General features: G+C 45.3%; 1 protein-coding gene across 1 annotated transcript in view; it reads right to left on the bottom strand.

The window, feature by feature from the left end:
* Nucleotides 1-22478, bottom strand: part of ADAP1 (ArfGAP with dual PH domains 1) — a 156355-nt gene that overhangs the window by 74348 nt on the left and 59529 nt on the right. Inside the window, 2 exon segments of the mRNA XM_030211862.1 lie at nt 14445-14527; nt 21942-22033. Of these exon segments, the coding sequence (XP_030067722.1) occupies nt 14445-14527; nt 21942-22033 (175 nt within the window).

Raw genomic sequence — 22478 nt, 5'->3', positions numbered from 1 at the left:
AGGGAGCCAATGAAGTCACTTGAGATTTATAGAAAGGTTTTTCCTGTAGGCACATGACTGGGAGAACGGCTTCATAAATCAGGCCCTGCATTATGCTTTTGTGCATTTTGTCATAGGTTCTACATTAATTTATGATTATTATGTTTGTATTTAGAATGCAGCTCTCTTTCTTTTCATCTCCCCCTGGCGAAATATCTCACAGCACTAAGCACTGAAATGTCTCATTTTCTCAAATGGTTTCATTTTAGGAGGACACGTCTACAAGACTTCATAAGGTAAACTGGAATCATGCAGAAAAAAACCAAGGGGCATTTCATTACAAGAAGAATGCAGAGGGCTGGCTTTGGCGTGCAATTATTTTGAAGGCTGAAATGAAAAACCTGCTCAGGATGACTTAGCGATGACTATGCATTTCATCGTTTCCAAGAATAAAGCCTTAATACAAAGACCTAAAGAAATGATTTGATTAATTGCCCTGGAGACATGGACACTCGGTGAAGAAAGGTCAGTCCACTGAGCCTGTGGCAGTTCCAGCTAAGGACTTTTTATTTACAGCTTGCAATAAGAAAGGAAAACAGAGGGAGAGAAAAAACAGCTATGAGCGCTCCCCCCCCCCCCCCCCCCCCCCCCCCCCCCCCCAGTCCTGTCTGGCTCACACAGTACAGAGCTGGTAAAGGAGAAAGAACAACAGACAGTCCTTGATACTGAAAAGGCTGCAGCTTTGTTCTCGGGCCACACATCCTTGCAGATAGCAAAACAACAAGCTAAACCCATCTTTTTTCTCTCTCTTGTAATTTGTATCTTCATGTTAAAGCTTTGCTAGAAATATTTTAGCTGTAAGCATCATACGTCTCTCCTCAGCTCCTCTGACGCTGAGTAGGACCCTAATAGGGTGGGGTCTGGTAGCGCTATACAAATGCTAATAATAATAATAGGGTCTGGGCTTTTTTTGAGGGGGTACTTAGGGGTACCGAGTGCCGGCACCTTTTCCACCATCTGCTAAAATTGACCCACGGACCCCAAGTTTTAATGAATGAGCTCAGGCTCTACACACCAAATTCCGCCTTGCCATAGATTCTGTGACTGTGGCTACTGTGGGGGTGAGTCCCTCAGTGATCACCCCACCCCTGAAGGGTGGCCTAGCTTCTGAGTACCGGCACCTTTTCTGCTAGAAAAAAAAACACACTGGATAGGGTAGGCCAGAATTTCTCGTATTTTTAGGTTATGTTCCCCTCTTTCCTTTTTGCTATTTTGTGTTATTTTCAATTCTCCTTCCTCTCGTCCTTCTCCTGAAAAAAATGTGGCACAATTAGCTTCTTTAAAACTGCAGTACGATGCATTGTAATTAAAATTATGTTTCACTATTCTTTTTTTGTTACATTTGTACCCCGCGCTTTCCCACTCATGGCAGGCTCAATGCGACTTACATGGGGCAATGGAGGGTTAAGTGACTTGCCCAGAGTCACAAGGAGCTGCCTGTGCCTGAAGTGGGAATCAAACTCAGTTCCTCAGTTTCCCAGGACCAAAGTCCACCACCCTAACCACTAGGCCACTCCTCCACTGTTGCTACTATTTGAGATTCTACATGGAATGTTGTTAGTGGAATAGCAACATTCCATGTAGAATCTTCAATAGTAGCAACATTCCATGTAGAATCTCCAATAGTATCTATTTTATTTTTGTTACATTTGTACCCCGTGCTTTCCCACTCATGGCAGGCTCAATGCAGCTTACATGGGGCAATGGAGGGTTAAGTGACTTGCCCAGAGTCACAAGGAGCTGCCTGTGCCTGAAGTGGGAATCGAACTCAGTTCCCCAGGACCAAAGTCCACCACCCTAACCACTAGGCCACTCCTCCACTCCACTTCCTCCAAGATCCATTGAATGCCTCCCCCAACCCAGATTGAGAAGATTACAAAAAGAAGACTAGAACAGTGCGACACAGCTAAAATAATACAAGGGCGATGCTGTACTATGCATGAAAGAACCATTTCGGAGGCTTGAGTCCTGTAAAATCTTTGAATGATTCTTACACAAATCAAAGGGATTACAAGCAGTGGTGTACCTAGCTTGCATGCCATCCAGGGTGGGTCGCTGCCTCACCCTCCCCGAGGCACGCCACTCCCCCCCCCCCCCTGAGGAGCATCACCCTTACCACCCTTCCTCCTAGCAAGGGGGTACACAGAGCAGTCGTGCGGCTGTCGGCTCTGTTGGTCTCCTGCCCCAAAACGGGAAGTAACGTCAGAGGGGGCAGAGGACCAGCGGAGCTGAGAGCTGCACGACTGCTCTGTGCACCCCCTTTGCTGACTGTACCCGGGGCAGACTGCCCCCACCGCCCCGCCCCTGGTATGCTACTGATTACAAGCATCAAAGAATTGAGTTTTCATCATGTCCGATAGAACTCTACCACAGAGTTTTCATAAGAAAGTTTATGGCACAATAAAAATGGCCATCAAGGTTACTCTGACTAAAGAGAGCCCCAAAGAAAAGCTGACTAAGCCACTGACCTCTTTCAATCAGTTGAAGTGAGTAAATCTTGTTACAAGGAAAGCAGCAAAGAAGAGGATAATTTTATTGTTTCCTCCTATTATGCTTTCTATTTTTTTAAGTACAGTACAGTCTCGATTATCTGACCTCCGCTAATCCGACCATCAGCATATCCAACAGAACCCCCCCCCCCGTGATGTCATCATGTTGCCGTTAAGAAGTGTATAGCTTCTCTTCCTGTTTTCCAGTTTCACACACTGCAAGGAAGCCATCTTTGAGCTATGTCTAAGCTGAGACTGTGAGAAAAGACGGCTGAGGGGCGATATGATAGAGGTCTATAAAATAATGAGTGGAGTGGAACAGGTAGACGTGAATCGTTTGTTTACTCTTTCCAACAATACTAGGACTAGGAGACATGCAATGAAGCTGCAAAGTAGTAAATTTAAAACAAATCAGAGAAAATTTTTCTTCACTCAACATGTACTTAAACTCTGGAATTCATTGCCAGAGAATGTGGTAAAGGCGGTTAGCTTAGCGGGGTTTAAGAAAAGGTTTGGACGGCTTCTTAAAGGAAAAGTCCATAGACCATTATTAAAATGACTTGGAGAAAATCCACTGATAATTTCTGGGATAAGCAGCATAAAATGTATTGAACTTTTTTGGGGATCTTGCCAGGTATTTGTGACCTGGATTGGGCATTGTTGGAAACAGGATGTTAGGCTTGATGGACCATTGCAGGCTTATTTTCAAAAGAGAAGGGCGCCGACATAAATTGGGAGATGGGCGTCCTTCTCTCAGGGTCGCCCAAATCGGCATAATCGAAAGCCAATTTTGGGCATCCTCAACTGCTTTCCTTCGCAGGGACGGGCAAAGTTCACAGGGGCATGTCGGCACTGTAGCGAAGGCGGGACTGGGGTGTGATTAAGAGATGGGCGTCCTCGGCCAATAATGGAAAAAAGAAGGGCGTCCCTGACGAGCACTTGGCCGACTTTACTTGGTCCATTTTTTCTTGTGACTAAGCCATGAAAAGGTGCCCAAACTGACCAGATGACCACCGGAGGGAATCGGGGATGACCTCCCCTTACTCCCCCAGTGGTCACCAACCCCCTCCCACCCTAAAAAAATTTAAATTTTTTTTTTGCCAGCCTCAAATGTCATACCCAGCTCCATGACAGCAGTATGCAGGTCCGTGGAGCAGTTTTAGTGGGTGCAGTGCACTTCAGCCAGGCGGACCCAGGCCTATTCCCCCCCCCCCCACCTGTTACACTTGTGCTGGTAAATGTGAGCCCTTCAAAATTCACCCGAAACCCACTGTACCCACATATAGGTGCCCCCTTCACCCCTTAGGGCTTTGGTAGTGGTGTACAGTTGTGGGGAGTGGGTTTTGGGGGTGGCTTAGCACCGAAGGGTAAGGGAGCTATGTACCTGGGAGCAATTTGTGAAGTCCACTGCAGTGTCCCCAAGGGTGCCCGGTTGGTGTCCTGACATATGAGAGGGACCAGTGCACTATGAATGCTGGCTCCTCCCACGACCAAATGCCTTGGATTTGGTCGTTTTTGAGATGGGCGTTCTCGGTTTCCATTATCGGCGAAAACCGAGATCACCCATCTCTAAGGTTGCCCATCTCAACATTTAGGTCGACCATCTCTAAGGTCGACTTAAATGTTGAGATTTGGGCGTCCCTGACCGTATTATCGAAACGAAAGATGGATGCCCATCATGTTTCAATATGAGCGTCCTTGGAGATGGTCATCCCCGTTCGATTATGCCCCTCCCAGTGAGTAAGGGTTAGGAATTAAAAGCAGCATCAAAAAGGTGGGCTTTTAGCCTAGATTTGAAGATGGCCAGAGATGGAGCTTGACTTACCGGCTATGGAAGTTTATTCCAGGCATATGATGCAGCAAGATAAAAGGAACGGAGTCTGGAGTTAGCGGTGGAGGAGAAGGGTGCAGATAAGAGAGATTTACCCAGTGAATGAAGTTCCCGGGGAGGAATGTAGGGAGAGATGAGAGTGGAGAGGTACTGAGGAGCTGCAGAGTGAATGTACTTATAAGTCAATAAGAGGAGTTTGAACTGTATGCGGAAACGGATAAGAAGCCAGTGAAGCGACTTGAGGAGAGGGCCTATATGAGCATAGCAACACTCTGGCTGATAAAACAGCAGCGAACAGTTTATTTAGAGGCCTCCTATACTAAACCACACAAGTGACTTCAGTGCGGAAAATGCAACGAAGCCCATTCGAATTAAATGGGCTGCTTCGCATTTGCTGTGCCGGGAATCATGAGCGCAGTTTAGTACAAGGGGCTCATAGTATTTCTGAAGAAGAAACAAGCTGATCATTTACTTTTCACTAGAGTAAATTCTTTTAAATAAAATAAATGTGTGTTTATGATTTTATGGTTATTTTACTTACTTATTTGGTTGTGTTTTGGGTTTTTTTTAATTACATTTTTTAATGTATTGGTAACCAAAATCACAAAATCCAGGAAAACACATTGTGATTGTGTTTTACTTTATCTTATGTTTCCATATTATATACATCTAATCCACATCACATGAAGACGGATCTCACATAAAAAGTATAAAGAAAAACATAAGTACATAAGTAATGCCACACTGGGAAAAGACCAAGGGTCCATCGAGCCCAGCATCCTGTCCCTGACAGTGGCCAATCCAGGCCAAGGGCACCTGGCAAGCTTCCCAAATGTACAAACATTCTATACATGTTATTCCTGGAATTGTGGATTTTTCCCAAGTCCATTTAGTAGTGGTTTATGGACTTGTTCTTTAGGAAATCGTCTAACCCCTTTTTAAACTCTGCTAAGCTAACCGCCTTCACCACATTCTCCGGCAACAAATTCCAGAGTTTAATTATGCGTTGGGTGAAGAAACACTTTCTCCGATTTGTTTTAAATTTACTTCACTGTAGTTTCATCGCATGCCCCCTAGTCCTAGTATTTTCGGAAAGCGTGAACAGACGCTTCACATCCAACTGTTCCACTCCACTCATTATTTTATATACCTCTATCATGTCTCCCCTCAGCCGTCTCTTCTCCAAACTGAATAGCCCTAGCCTCCTTAATCTTTCTTCATAGGGAAGTCGTCCCATCCCCGCTATCATTTTAGTCGCCCTTCGATGCACCTTTTCCAATTCTACTATATCTTTCTTGAGATGTGGCGACCAGAATTGAACACAATACTCAAGGTGCGGTCGCACCATGGAGCGATACAATGGCATTATAACATCCGCACACCTGTTTTCCATACCTTTCCTAATAATACCCAACATTCTATTCGCTTTCCTAGCCGCAGCAGCACACTGAGCAGAAGGTTTCAGTGTATTATCGACGACGACACCCAGATCCCTTTCTTGGTCCGTAACTCCTAACGTGGAACCTTGCATGACGTAGCTATAATTCGGGTTCTTTTTTCCCACATGCATCACCTTGCACTTGCTCACATTAAACATCATCTGCCATTTAGCCGCCCAGTCTCATAAGGTCCTTCTGTAATTTTTCACAATCCTGTCGCGAGTTAATGACTTTGAATAACTTTGTGTCATCAGCAAATTTAATTACCTCACTAGTTACTCCCATCTCTAAATCATTTATAAATCTCAAACAATTCTTATAATTCCTACAGGCAAAGAAACAAATCTTCACCCTGTTACACTACCCCCTCCTGAAACAAAGAGGAAACCATCTATCAAACAGAATGATCAAGAAGGAATTTCTTTACTTGAGTAGATTCTAGGAAAACATATTGATTCCCTTTCAACGTTACCGAGCACTTACAATGAAATTTCAGAAAAAAATATTGCACCTAGGACTGAGATGCCAGGACTCAGTGCCAAAAATGCTTTCCTATCAACCTGAGATTGTTTTGCAATGTCAAAGAACATTTTGATCTTCTGGCCACAAAATAATAACATAATAATTAGCTAAAAAAAAAAAAAAAAAAAGGTTTCAACATAGTTTTTTTCCCTTCAACTCTCATGACATTCCTCATGGTGTAATTTCTGGTCCAAAATGACAGGGGGAAAATTAAATTTTGGCTGTTTTCTTGTTATACTCTTTGCAAGCAGCCTACACTATTTATCAGTAATGTGCACTATTTATAACAATCTTATTTCAAAACTGGCAGAACAGATTTTTCACCATGGATATTCCAATGACACACGCACCCATACCACAGATCTGCCAATCTCTGCAGTGCAAATTGTTGGTATATACTTTTACTTGAGCGTGCTGTTCACCGCCGCTACCTTGATTTTCTCTCCTCACATGCTATTCTTGACCCACTACAATCTGGTTTTCGCCCTCTCCACTCAACCGAAACTGCACTTACTAAAGTCTCCAATGACCTATTACTGGCTAAATCCAGAGGTCAATATTCCATCCTCATTCTTTTTCATCTTTCCGCTGCTTTTGACACTGTTGATCACAGCATACTTCTCGATACCCTGTCCTCACTTGGATTCCAGGGCTCTGTCCTTTCCTGGTTCTCTTCCTACCTCTCCCTCCGCACCTTTAGTGTTCACTCTGGTGGATCCTCTTCTACTTCTATCCCTCTGCTTGTCGGCGTACCTCAGGGTTCTGTTCTTGGTCCCCTCCTCTTTTCTATCTACACTTCTTCCCTTGGTTCATTAATCTCATCCCATGGCTTTTCCTACCATCTCTATGCTGATGACTCCCAAATCTACCTTTCTACCCCTGATATCTCACCTTGCATCCAAACCAAAGTTTCAGCGTGCTTGTCTGACATTGCTGTCTGGATGTCTCAACGCCACCTGAAATTAAATATGACCAAAACCAAGCTTCTCATTTTCCCCCCCAAACCCACCTCCCCACTCCCCCCGTTTTCTATTTCTGTTGATGGCTCTCTCATTCTCCCTGTCTCCTCAGCTCGAAACCTTGGGGTCACCTTTGACTCTTCTCTCTCCTTCTCTGCTCATATCCAGCAGATTGCCAAGACCTGTCGTTTCTTTCTTTACAACATCTGTAAAATCCACCCCTTTCTTTCCGAGCACTCTACCAAAACCCTCATCCACACCCTTGTCACCTCTCGTTTAGACTACTGCAATCTGCTTCTTGCTGGCCTCCCACTTAGTCACCTCTCCCCTCTCCAGTCGGTTCAAAACTCTGCTGCCCGTCTCGTCTTCCGCCAGGGTCGCTTTACTCATACTACTCCTCTCCTCAAGACCCTTCACTGGCTCCCTATCCGTTTTTGCATCCTGTTCAAACTACTTCTACTAACCTATAAATGTATTCACTCTGCTGCTCCCCAGTATCTCTCCACACCCCTTCCCGTGCACTCAGCTCCATGGATAAATCCTTCTTATCTGTTGCCTTCTCCACTACTGCCAACTCCAGACTTCGCGCCTTCTGTCTCGCTGCACCCTACGCCTGGAATAAACTTCCTGAGCCCCTACGTCTTGCCCCATCCTTGGCCACCTTTAAATCTAGACTGAAAGCCCACCTCCTTAACATTGCTTTTGACTCGTAACCACTCGCCTCCACCTACCCTCCTCTCTTCCTTCCCGTTCACATTAATTGATTTGATTTGCTTACTTTATTTATTTTTTGTCTATTAGATTGTAAGCTCTTTGAGCAGGGACTGTCTTCTATGTTTGTGCAGCGCTGCGTATGCCTTGTAGCACTATAGAAATGCTAAATAGTAGTAGTAGTAGTAATTTATTTAGATTTTGCTCACACCTTTTTCAGTAGTAACTCAAGGCGAGTTACATTCAGGTGCTCTGGATATTTCTCTGTCCCAGGAGGGCTCACAATCTAAGTTTGGACTGAGGCAATGGAGGGTTAAGTGACTTGCCCAAGATCACAAGAAGCAGCAGTGGGATTTGAACCGGCCACCTCTGGATTGCAAGACCGGTGCTCTAACCACTAGGCCACTCCTCCACTTTTAACATGCAAGATTTACAGCACCTAACACCTCATCGATCAGGCAGTGTAAAACCTATTCAACTTCATTTAAATTTGTTTTTAAATTTGTATTTCTGTTTTTGTGAACATATTCACTACATTCTAAAGAATAACTCAAAAAACTTCAAACAGTACTTATCTTAGCTGTTTGAACGTTGCCGGGCAGGGGCTGTGAGCTGACACTTGAATATTTTGGGGGTGAGCCTTGAAACAGCTGGGGCGAAACATGGTTCATGTCAGATAACAGCTCCCGCCCGACAGCGTTTAAACAGCTATAAGATGTCAACTGCGGGTCAGTCTTCCAAATAAGGAAGTATTGTGGGGTTTGGCTCTCTGGTCGAAGGCAACCCTGAATTGGGGTGACTCCCTCCTAGGATTGCCAACTGGATCAAGAGTCACCTGACAGCCCCTCTGAAGGGACACCACCTTGTAAATGGTGGAGGGGCTTCCGTGTTTCAATGACTCAGAGGGCTATGCTGTAGGGTTACCCATATCACACAGGCCTCTGAGGAGAAACCAGACAAAGAGTGTCCCAACCTGGAGGATCCAAGATGGCGTTGAGGGAGGACGTATGCTAGTTGAGTTCCCGTTTTACACCAGAATGCTTGAAGAAGAGGGCATGCTCCCCAGAGAATGGGGAAGAGAAAAGGCAAAGCCGTGGTGCTGTCCTCCTCAAACACGGCTGGGGTTCCCACCACTTCTCAGTCTATTTTGGAGAGATTCGGGGTCATAACGTCGGGGATATCGGTTCTTGCTTCGGGGAACAGCAAGGCTTTATTGCCGAATCTCATTGGAGGGAGTGACTTTGAGTCCCCCTGTTGGCACGACCCCTCCAAGACCCAGAAATAGTAATGCTTCGCTATGGAGGTCAATAATGGAAACGCCCGAAGTGGGTTAGGATTTTCATGTGACCCGAGGAGGTCCTGGCGCAGCATCGACTCGGATAATAAACCAACTGGGGGATTGGCGAGTGAGCTCTTCCCCCCAAAGATATCTGGAGCAGTTTCTGTGGAGAAATTGGACTTGGTGAAGCCAATAATGTCATAATGGACGTACTATAGGAACTGCAGCAGAATGTGAATAACTCTCTTCTTCAGATGTTTAAAATTTTTCACTATGTGAGTTAAAGAATTTATATTAATACCTATCTAACAAAGTGGAAGTCCAAGATATAAAAATAGAGACTTTGATTACGGAAATGGCTTCTCTATGAAAATCAGATAATTTGGTAATGAAGAATAGTTATCTTTCTTGTAAAAATTGGAATTTCTGGAGAACCAATTAAGGGAAAAAAACTTGAGAATGATAAATTTACCTATAATATCCTATATGTCAGCTACTGAATTCTTGAAGAAATATTTCTCTGATACTTTGCTAATATCTTCTGATAGCCACCTTTTGGTGACTAAAATTATATTTTCTTTAAAATCTTCTTTATCAGAGAAAAGAGATGTAACTTTAACTGACATTTTGGAAAATTCAGAAGTTATAGATAGAGTTATTATTAGTGACTTTCGTCTTTGATTTAGATAGGAACAATGTGTTGAAATTGTATTTCCGATACATGGTTGATAGTTTTTTGGGTTCAAAGATGCAAATATTTCCTGACACATCAAGGGAATCGCAGACTGGGAGGTGTAAAGTCTTGGCTTTTAAGCCAGGAATCATTGCCCTAGGTGGGACCTTCCTAGCGCGATTCCCTTGTAAGTGTTTTATTTCCTTATTACTTATTTGTTTGAACCTAAGAAATTATAAGAGTTTGTGGAAACAGATGAAGAATCCTCTGCAGCAACTTCCTTCAGTTACCACTGTACCGGCTGCAATAACCGATTAACCTTCCTCCCTCAGAAAATGTGAAGTGTAAGATTAACCATTTTGAGTTTTTCTTATTTTCTTTAAGATTGTTTTCCTGATCTTGGATCTTCCAATTGTGGACAATTATGTAAATATATATTGTTGAGAGAAAATGTTTTCCTTTTTATATTAATTTCTGTATTTCCTTACATTTATGTGATAAATGTGAATGTAATTAAGTAAAATGATAAATAAAATAAAATAAAATAAAATAAAATAAAAGAGTCACCTGACAGGATCATTTTATCTAAAATGCATTTTTCTGGAAGCTCCCTGGATGCCAATCTTGCATGACCCCAGTGTCTGGTGACTCTTCCAGAAACTGACCAATCACAAGCTCCTTGGAGTGGAGGCGTGGCCTGAGAACCAGGAAAACCAGGTTCCTTTCCCACGGCTACTCCTTGTGATCCTGGGCAAATCACTTAACCCTCCATTGCCCCGGGTACAAAACTTAGACAGTGCGCCAATTAGGGACTGAGAAAGTACCTGCATATAATATATGCAAACCACTTTGATTGTACCACAGAAAGGCAGCATATCAAATCCATGATCCTTTACACTTTACAAGATATAGCTGTATCTTCACCCAACAAGTACAGAAAGAAAACAAATCAAGTTCTAATTAGAGAATGATGCGGGGATGGGGACAGGGTGGGCACAGATCCCACGGGGGCGGGGATGGGGACAGAGCCCACAGGGATGGGGACAAACTTTGTCCCCGTGTCATTTTCTAGTTGGAAGGATAGAGGGTGGTGGTGAGAAGGAGGGTTATTATAGCTGCTCATTGTTATTATTGTTTTCTATTTGTAATTTATACACAACAGTTGCACAGCATATTGTTCCTTTTTATACTTTAATAAAAGGATTTAAATATAAAATCATAAGTGTTCAAGGCTTCTGTAGATGAGGACAGAGCCCACGGGGACAGGGCCTGCGGGGATGGGGTGGGGACGGAGACAGAACCCACAGGGATGGGGTGGGGACAGAGACAGAACCCACAGGGATGGGGCGGGGACGGGGACAAAGTGTCATTCTCTAGTTCTAATGAACCTGCTGGCTTTGTAAGCAGGGTGAGGTAGAATCCCCCACCCCTTTTATCTCACACCCCTTGAGTGGCACATGGCAAAGTCATGCATGCCTCCCTCCACCATATGCCTTACCAGAATCTGTCACCTGCACTCACTTGCTGAATGTGTGGTGACCTCCAACAACCAAAGCCTAACCTCTTCACCAGAGAAAATAAAACTTTTAGGGTGGGGGGGGGGGGGAGGCATTAAGACCATAACCCATGTTATTTGTTCCTTACCACATATTAAATGGCAATAACATGCATTTTATTACTGTAATGTATTTAATTTTTACTTTACGTTACTGTGGGCTAATAGTAAAGATGCAAACCATGCAAAACAGCTAATTATTATGTAAATCAAATAACACAGCTTGTGGTGAACTTTGTAAGCTGTGTTTATTCCTGGAAGACTAATACCAGCTCAAAGCTGGCTTTATTTTTGCTTCCCAGGAGCATTGGGCTGCTAACACATGGCCCAATGATCCCAACTGCATCTGAAAGGGGTCAGTTTGGGACTTAAGTCGCTCCCTCCCCTTTTCCTTTTATGGCAGCCTGACCCCTAGCAGTAGTACTGCGAGACTATCACCAGCGGTCATGGCTACCATTTTGATCCCAACACTAGCATGGGCATGAATGACTGGGAACTGCTCCTGCCTACTCTACCCTAGACCACCAGAGGTGATGTAAGATAGGCCAAGGGTAGGGTTACCATGTTTTGTCCCCCAAAAAGGAGGACACATGCCCTGCCCCCACCACACACCCCGCCCCCTTTCCCACACCACCCCGCCCCCTTTCCCACACCACCCCGCCCCTGATACACCCTCGCTCCACCCTCTGTCACACCCTCGCTCCGCCCCCTGTCACATTTTCCCCTGACCCCTGTCACATACCCCATCGCCCCCCCTCCCTGTCACCCCCCTCCCCTTACTACTGCCCTGGTGGTCTAGTGAGCCCCCTCTTTCCTGCCCGGAGCGCTGCCCTGCATGCATCCTTCCTGTTGCTGATCCTCGGCGCCGATTCAAAATGGCCGCCGAGAGTTGAAGTCTCACAAGGTCACTTCAACTTCAAATATTTGTTATTTTCGGGCACGTGTAATGGACCCGCACCAAGTGGCATTTGACGTTCGTAGGTCATTACCGCCCGGCTGGCGGTAAGGTCTCAGACCAAAAATGGACGCATGGCAATTTTGATTTTGCCGCACGTCCATTTTCAGCAAAAATGCATCGGCGTGTGCCCAAAACCCGCGCCTACACTACCGCAAGCCATTTTCAGCGCACCTTTGTAAACCATAGGGATGAATTCCATACATGCCACCCAAACAAAACGGTGCCCAAAAAACGCTATTCCATAAACTGCGCGTAAAGTAAGGCTTATGCCCAGGAATCACGGCTAACTTTAGGTGTGGCCATTTGCGCCAACTGAAATTAGGCATGCATCCCCTTTCATTCTATGACAACGTACACAAATGTTAGGAATGCCCCCCCCCCCCCCCCGTTGCACCCATGATCCTCCTGTTTCCACGCCCCTTTTTGAATTTGAACTTAAATTTTCGTGTATATTTCAATGAAATTTAATTAAGCCAATTATTGGCACTAATTAGCTCATTATTCAATTAAATTACATGCACAAATTGGGCAATTTTTAGCAACTTTTACAGAATTCGAGAGATAATGCATATTTGCAAGAAGGGTGTACACAGGGGTGGAGCATGGGCAGGATGTAGGCAGAGTTCCTCCTTATATGCATAACATCCAGAATGCTATCAGTCAGTGGCGTAGCAAGGGTGGGGCGGTGGGGGTGGTTCGCCCCGGGTGCACGCCGCTGGGGGGGTGTCGGCTCCGCTGGTTCCCTGCTCCCTCTGCCCCGGAACAGTTTGTTCCGGGGCAGAGGGAGCAGGGAACCAGCGGAACAGACACCCCCCCCCCCCAGCGGCGTGCACACGGCAGGCAAGAATGCACTCGGGGGGGGGGGGGGGCTTGGGTGATGCGCCGAGGGGGGGGGGTTGATGCGCTGAGGGGGGGCTTGGGTGATGCGCCAAGGGGGGGTGTCATGCTGCACCCGGGGGGGGGGGGGGGAGCGGTGAACCGCCCCAGGTGGCATCTGCCCTCGCTAAGCCACTGCTATCAGTTACGCAGGTGTCTGCCGTACTTTGATGCTCACCCCTAAAACAGTTTTATGGCTGGCTTAAGTGCTTGTGTCTAAATATTAGGTATGTTAATTCTTGGTTACACTTGTATTTTAGAAAGGAAAAGCAGGTACCTATGTTCCTTTATTGAATAGGCTCCTACCCTCGCGTGCCGCATGCCAAACTGTAGCAGCTCTCAAGGGCGGCCCGACCGTTAAGACCACCTGAGGCGGGGGCCTCAGATGGCACTCTTCAGGAGCAGCATCTCCCCCTTCGCAGCGCTTTACCTCGTTACATTCCAAGCCCGGCAGCAACAGTGGTACCTATAAGCTGCCCTTCTGCCACCACCCGCCCCTTCCTTTTACTGCGGCCGCCTCTCTGATGTAACTTCCTGTTTCGTCAGAGATTCAGGCAGCTGCAGTACAGGGAACAGACGGGTGCTGGCGGCAGGGCAGTATATGGGAATCTCTGCCGCTGCCGGGCTTGGAATGTGACGAGGTAAACGCCGCCCAGAGGAGGGGGCGGCATCTCGGCCTTGGGGGGGGGGGGTGGCATGTTAGCTCCGCCTCAGGCGGCATCTTGCCTTGGGCTGGCCCTGGCTGCCCTATTATAGAACTGCCTTTATATTGCTGTGCCAGGCCATCAGAATTTCGGACACAAGCATACAGAAGGGTTGAATGAATCCTACCATGTATTCTACATAGGTATAGAGATTTTTCTGATACAATCGTAAAACTGAAGGAAAAGCTGTTTGCATCATGCCAACACAAACCAGAAAAAGCTAGGTATGAAAGGGGCCTCACGAGGTCATCTGGTCCATCTCTCTTCTTCACCCCTTTCCCCCATCACCGTCACTGCCCTGTCTACGGCTAATAACAACCCAGCAAGCAGCAAGTTATGCTGTCAAGGGAAAGTCACAAACACAGCACATAGTCCATTGTCTGGAGAGAACAGCCAAGTGTTTACTAACCTGCAGAGTATGACTCCTGCTTCTCTGTGTAAATGAATTCCTTTCTCTCGTACTTGGCTCTGATCCACTGTTCTCGAAGCACTCTGTGAAAACACACAAGGGACACAGTCGCAGGGTCAGAGAAGCAGACAGAGTGGTTAATTCTTCCACAGAAATATTCAGCAGACACGCGATGACCTGAGGAAGGCAGCAAAGCTCTCCAACGCTGTTCACATGAAGGGCAATCTTTCAAAAACACTCCTGTTGGTCAAACTGTTTTACCCATGGAAAGACGAAATTATCTACCCATTGAAATAACACAAATAAACCCAGTGTTGTTAAATTTCAGCCTTTTCCCCCCCACTGTTAATAGCTATTCTATTCTATTTGATGTATTTATATCCCGCTAATATCAATACTGAATCTAAGTGGGTTACAAAATGTAAAAACACACCAGTAAGAACAAATGAGTCATCAGCCTACCTCAGTGGCGTTCCTGGCCTGGATGGCACCCGGGGCGGAGCGCCGATGCCACCCCCCCCCGGGTGCAGCGCGCCCTCCCCCGCTAGATGACACCTCCCCCCCTCCGGCGAAATGACAAACCCCCCGGGTGCACGCCGCTGGGGGGGGGGGGTGCTGCGGCACGCGCCTGCTCCTCCGAGTTTGCTAAACTTTGTTCGCTCGCTGCAGCTCCCTCTGCCCCGGAACAGGAAGTAACCTGTTCTAGGGCAGAGGGAGCTGCAGCGAACAAGCGAAGTTTAGCAAACTCGGAGGAGCAGGCGCGTGCCGCGGCACCCCCCAGCGGCATGCACCCGGGGCGGACCGCCCCCTCCCCCCTTGGTACGCCACTGGCCTACCTTTAACCTAACGCTTGGGTTAGGGGAAAGTTGCCTTCCAGGAGGAGCCTGTTCCTCTCGAGAGGCCTGCTATAGATAGCCCATTCCTAGCTGTGTCTTGTATTTCTGGTAATCTTACTTCTTGTTTCCTGATTGGCCCATCAGGAACCAGCTCATGGCAGGTCTGAGCATTTCTGTCTCATCTCTGGGCTTGTTTGCTGTTGTTTCAGTGTTGTTCTCCCGAGCCTTGAATACTAGACTAGAATAAGATGAGAATTAGGATACCCTGAGCAATCCTTGTTCTTTTCTTGTTTTAGTCTGGTATTCAAACCTCAGGAGCGCCTGCTAGGAGCTCTGTGACAGAATGAAACAAACAAAGTTAAAGGTACTGAAAGATTGGCTCGGGCTCACTTTTGAAAGAGAAAAAAGTCTAAAAAGTGGCATAAAGTAACGTTTTTCTCACCAAAACGTCCAAATCGGTATTTTTGAAACCCATTTTCCAAACGTTTTTCTATGCATTTCATCTGCACTGCATCCAGAACTCAAGGAGACGTGTTAAGGGTGTATTTGGGCCTTCCCAAGACCTGGACATTTTTCAACCATAATGGAGCAAAACGAATACGCCCAGAACAGAAACGAAAACACTTTGAGCTAGACCTGTTTTAATAATGACTAAGCCACAAAAAAAGTGACCTAAATAACCAGATGACCACTGAAGGGATAAAGGAATGACCCCCCCCCTTACTTCCCTAGAGGTCACTGATCCCCTCCCACCCAGGGGTGTGCTGGTAAATTGTTAACAGGGGGCTCTCTCTCGCCAGCAAAGTAAAAGAGAATTCAGGAGGGGCCCAAGCCCACATTTTGGGATCCATTTGTTAAAGTAGCCATGGAGAACCGGCTCCCAAAATTCTTAAAAACTTAACAAACGGCTCCCGAGAGCCTGCTCCAGCACACCACTGCTCCCACCCCCCAACCCCAAAGATGTGAAAGAAACAGTACATACCAGCTTCTATGACAGCCTCAGATGTTATAGCCAGTTCTTTTAGAGCAGCAAGCAGGTCTCTGGAGTAGCCTAGTGGTCAGTGTAGAGCACTGTGTGGAGAAGGGGACCCAGGCCCATAATCCACTCTAACTGTTACACTTGTGGTGGAAAGTGTGAGACCTCCAAAACCCACCAAAAACCTACTTTACCCACATATAGGTGACCCCTGCAACCAAAAGGGCTATTGTAGTGGTGAACAGTTGGGCACAGTAGGTTTTTGGTGGATTTTGGAGGGCTCACTATGCAATAGGCAGACCATATTCCTATCCAGTCTGCCCATCCATAAGCACACAACTATGGAACGCATTACCAAAAACCGTGAAAACAATGTATGATCACCTAAACTTCCGGAAATCATTAAAAACTAACCTGTTCAAAAAGGCATATCCTGCCGACCCAACTTAAATGCCTGTACCCTGCAACACAACGAAACCAAAGCTCGTAATGGACATATAATATCTCTTCCTCTCTACGATTCCCTAACGTGCCTGTACACACGAACCTTATTCTACCACAACATTACTGTATTTGTTCATACTAAAATTGGCGAACACCTTTACGGTACTGTGTAAGCCACACTGAGCCTGCAAGTAGGTGGGAAATGTGGGATACAAATGTAACAAATAAATATTAGGGGATGGTGGTGAGATGTGTACCTGGGAGCTTTTATATGAAATCCACTGCTCCTCTGGGATTTCTGTGTGGCCAGGCTATACTAAGAATCCTGGCTCGTCCTACATCCCGATGGCTTGATTTTGTGCGTTTTTCACTTGGATGTTTTTTTTTTTGTTGTTGTTGAAAATGGACCAAAACGATAAATGCACCAGGCACAAAAACATCTAGCAAGTGGCTATTTCCGAAAAAAGATAAGATGTTTTGCCGTTTCGAAAATGGTTATATTTGCTATCCGGATTCCGGACGTTTTGAGCAAAACATCCAAAGTCAGACTTAGATGTCATATCAAAAATACCCCTAATTGTTACTTAAATATTTTTTTTTAAAGCTGATAGAAGAGCTCAGCTAAATTTGAGTCTACAGGACAAAAAAAAAAAAGGTTTCTTTCAAGTGTCAATAAATTTCAGTATATTTTTCCAATGTTAATAGCTGTCAGGCCCAAGCCAGCCTTGAACTTGTGGCTTTCAGGTTGCAATGACTAGACTAAAGCTTGAAGGGGATATAAAATGGAGAACCCCCCCCCAAAAAAAAAAAATCATTGTGAATGAAAGCACAGAGGAGCAGACTCAGCAGAGAGAAACTGTAAGGTCATCAAAAAATAGGAACAACAGACTGGGAACCAAGAGATCTGCTTTCAGATCCTGCTTTCAACACTTACGACAAATTTGGGCAAATCACTTTATCTTGTAATGCTTCAGGTACTGTAAGCTGTCTGGGGAAGGGATCTGTATTTGTATCTAGTTTCGTGTAAAGAGCCCTAGTTTCAGTCACAACACAGAGGCCAAAAACAATGATAAAAGCTGGAAGTAAATACTGGAAAGGTCTAAAGACAAGCAAGTGTCTGTTCTGGGATGCAGGGAGTCGGGACTGAGATTCCTAAAACTCACAATCCTTCCTGCCCCCACAAATCATTAGAAAGAGACCCATTGTCACCAATGCCAACGTTCTCTTTGTACCACACAGATCACATGCAAAGGTTTGACCTAATCTGTTTCTGCCGGGCCTTTCCCTCAGAGTCAGAGGAGCTAATAAGTTGACTTATAGGGTTAGAAAGAGGCTTCAAGTGTTACAGTCACTTCTAGCTAACATGATTGCAGGAGATGCTCTTTCTGGGGAATTCAGCACCAACCCCCCCCCTTAAGAATTCTATGCATAATATTTTAAAATTCTGCACATTATGGGCCCAATATTCAAAAGATTTATGCTACTAACTTTCTTATGCTCTTTACTAGGGCTGAGTAACTATATTTATACTCAAAATTTCACTAAGGACACCTTCACTTCCACCTCCAACTCAGGAATCTATTTTACAACGGAACCAAGGTGCCTGGGTTCCTTTATAGAATACTGATATGACCTAGAATTGGCACATCTAACAGACTGAAGGTCCATCAAGCCCAGTATCCTGTTTCCAACAGAGGCAATCCAGGTCACAAATACCTGGCAAGATCTAAAAACAGTAAAACAAACTTTATGCTGCTTATCCTACAAATAAGCAGTAGATTTTCCCAAATCCATCTTAAAAATGGTTGATGGACTTTCTTTTAGGAAATTATCCAAACCTTTTTTTAAACCCTGCTAAGCTAACTGCTTTTACCTCATTCTCTGGCAACAAATTCCAAAATGTAATTATATGTTGAGTGAAGAAGTATTTTCTACGGTTTGTTTTAAATTTGCTACTTAGTAGCTCCATCGCGTGCCCCCTAGTCCTAGTATTTTTGAAGAGAGTTTAAAAAAGTGATTTATGTCTACGTGTTCCACTCCATTCAGTATTTTATGTCATATCTCCCCTCAGCCGTCTCTTCTCCAAGTTGAAGAGCCCTAGTCAGTTTAGCCTTTCCTCATAGGGAAGTCGTCCCATTCCCTTTATCATTTTTGTCGTCCTTCTCTGTACCTTTTCTAATTCCACTATACAGGGCTGGTCTTAGCAATTGCTGGGCCCTCTGCAGACCAGTTCAGTGGGCCCCCTTCATCCCATATAGCCCCGCCCATTGTTGACAAGATGTGTTTTTAAACATTTTTTTTTATTTCAAATAAAGACAAATCAAACAAAACTTGTATAGAAAAACTAATTCAAATATGCACAATGCTATCATAGGAAACCTTTGGGTTTAAAAAGCAAAACCATGTGCATGTAAGGACTGGATAAATGAATTAAAACAAATCCCCTTAATATGTACTACTTAGTAGCAATAATGAAACAGTGATTGAATATTCACATAGCAAGCTAAGCCAACAGATTTATTTTCCACTGAGCATAATTAACTTTGTATGAACTTGGCTGCTAATAGTGTGCTGAACTGGACAATGTTGGCACATTTAGACCAACTACACGAAGGAAACCCTTCCCTCATTACTCAATACCTTCTCTGTGAAATAGTAGTAAAAAAAAAGGCAAGTGCACTTTTATAATATACCACTGCATTCCACAAAGCAAAAGGAGCACATTCCCACATGCCATCTTTTATTCTTTTGATGTAGGCACAGGGAAAAAAAGGCTTTAAATGCTCCCAGGTTTCAATCTAATTCATGTTTAATGTGGGATAAAGCGCCATAAATAAGTAAATAAATAGATGTCTGTTTAGTGGCCCTTTACCAGGAGAAAAAAAAAAATCTCTGCACAAATATAATAGTACCAGGGTGTCCCTTTAACCAGCCCAGCCAAATGACACACTGATTACAATTTATAACAAATTACTACTCAGTTTATTGTACTTCTTCTGTGTACAATCTGTACGCACAAGCTGGCATGTTTGAAAATCTAAGTGAGATTAAATAAAATTTCCACCAATAAAGAAAGACAATGTGAATGGGTGCAGCAGCTTGAGTGCCCAGGGATCTGGCTGTGTGAGAAGGTGAAACAGATATTACCTTGTTTTTTTAGTTAGTTTTTTTTTTTTACAGTATCCTCCCCTCCCACCCACCTACCTACCTACCCAGTGCCTTAGCGAGGGTGCCTGACACCCGGGGCGGGTCGCCACTGCGCACCCCCCCGGGTGCAGGGCACGGTGCACCCCCCCCGAAACGCACCCTCACCCCCCCCCCCGAAACACACCCTTACCATGCAGCGGAGGGCAGGCGGGAGGGCCGATCTGCCCCCAGTGCACGTCACTGGGAGCTGCGTCGGCTCTGCTGCTTCCCTGCTTTCTCTGCCCCGGAACAGGAAGTAACCTGTTCCGGGGCAGAAAGAGCAGGGAACCAGTGAGCCGACACCCCCCCCCCCCCCCCCAGCGGCGTGCACCCGGGGCGGACCGCCCCACCGCCCCCCCTTCCTACGCCACTGTACCTACCTATTCCAGACCTCCTCCCTGATCCCCCAGTCCCCCGAGCCGCAGGGTGCCCTCCTGGCACACACTTGAAGCCACCCTGGTAGTCTAGTGAAGTCTTCGGTGCATAAAGGATCCCCAGTCTTTCCTGCCCGCTGCCGGCGCTGACCCTCCTGCTGCCGCATCTTCTTTTAAATGGCTGCCGAGACTTCCAACTCTTACTGCATGGCCATGTGATGGGGAGCCCTTACTGCCACCCACTGAGGTGGCGATAAGGGTTCCCGCGCTAACCTAGCGGTAACCGGGCAGCACGCGGCGATGCCTGATTACCGCCGGGTTATCGCCGTGAAAGCCATCTCCAGGGGTTTTCTGTTTCCCCCAGAAATGATGCACACTCGGGGCAGGACCTACACCTCCTCTAGAAGTTATATGCTACAGGATTTCTGCACTAACAGGCCGATGTTCAGAACAGCCGCGGTAAGCCAACAGCGCAGAAACTATACTGTCGGAACAGTGCTGAAACCTAGCTCGCCAGTGCTCAAAGGAAATGATACTCAAATTATATGCACGCTGTAAAAGTGAAAGCTAGAAGGGGGAATGTGCTTGGCACATGCACAGAGTTTCGCGGTAAGCTCAGCTCCTGTGCACATGCGTCTGGCAAACCCGAACATGAAGCGCACATTGGCGTCTGTTGTCTGCGCATTTAAATATAAGTGTTTCAATATTTTTTAAAACTTGGAACGCTGATCTTTAAATGCAGGAAACAGGTGCCAATGTGTGCTTTCACTTTTGGGTTTGCTCTGACTCGCACACATTCGTTTCTCGCTACCAGCGCGTAGGGGCTTCCACGGGCTTCCTTCTGCTTCCAAGTTATATTTTAAAAAAGCAGCAGATTTTAAAGAAAGAATTATGAGAAATCCTCTCTTCAAATACCCTAATGCTGCTCCGAGCTGGCATTTTTATTTTCAGCGGTAAGGGTGGCTTTGTTTTGTGCGCTGTTCTCCGAGCATTGGGAGGGAATAGAAAATGACCTCATTAACATCATTTGACTACATTAGCATGCTATTTGCGTTAATCTTTGGCGTGCTTATTGTCTCCCGTGCTACACCCTCGGAGCATGCTGCATGCACGAACGCATGGGCTAGTTCAGCGCTAACAGCCTCTAGCGCCCGTGTTTGGTTCTGAGCATCAGGGCCTAAGATTATAGAATTATGACTAAGTGCAGTTAAATTAGTGCCAGCCAGGGCCAATTAAATCCAATTATAGCTGATTATTGGTAATTAGGCTAATTAGTGTGTAATTCTTCAGTTAAAATATGCACGTAACTGGCGCTATTCTATAATCTGCGCACGCAAGTTTGCAAAGAAGATTATAAAATGAGGAGGTTAGTGCCACTGAATATACGAAGTATTTTTAAAAATCTGATTATTTAAATTATCACTTACACACCCTGTTGAAAATTGACCTCCCTATATTTAGAGAGTTTAGCTTCAGAGACTTGAGGTGCTCTGAAATAAACTGCCAAGTAATTCACAAGTGCATGAAGATTATTTTTGCACTTATCATTGTACCACTCATGTACAACAAGAATTCCAATGTTATAAATATTATTTATTTTATTTATGCATTCTTGTATCCCACTCACTATTTTCCAAAAACAGTTATAAAGTGGCAAAGCAGGAAATGTTCAGCTACTTACTGACAGTCGGAGAACGCGGGCTTGTAATAAAACGGGGGCACCTTTGATTCATATTTTGCTTTTGACAAGTTGTTTCCAGTGCAAGCCATGAACTGAAAATCAAAAAGATGAACAGCAAAGGTCAGGCATTTTCACCCTTCATCTTCTCTACACTAGGGAGGTCTGTAAGTTCAGCCTTCAGAGCCAGCTCAGCTAGTCTGCTTTTCAGGATATCAAGGATTATGCATGAGATCCATCTGCTTGTACTGCCTCCACTATATGCAAATCTATCTCATGCATATTCATTGTGGAAATCCTTTAAAAAGACAGTTTGTAGGCTGGCGCAATACAAAATACATCACAACCTGCAAATACTCTAGTTTTCTCCAGAATCAAACTGGATCCTTAAATTCTGTGTCACAAAATGCCTAGCCACCCACCTGGGGTTACCCCACGGCCACTTAGAGGGTCTATCCCTAGCACAGCTCAGGTCTGCCTGCACCTTCCGCTTGTACTCTACACTAGCACCCTCCTCCCACCGACTGGGTCACAATTGCC

Source organism: Microcaecilia unicolor, chromosome 8, assembly GCF_901765095.1.
Source record: "Microcaecilia unicolor chromosome 8, aMicUni1.1, whole genome shotgun sequence".
NCBI classification, from domain to species: domain Eukaryota; kingdom Metazoa; phylum Chordata; class Amphibia; order Gymnophiona; family Siphonopidae; genus Microcaecilia; species Microcaecilia unicolor.
Note: the sequence above shows the minus strand (reverse complement) of the source record. Positions and strands in the feature narration are given on the sequence as shown.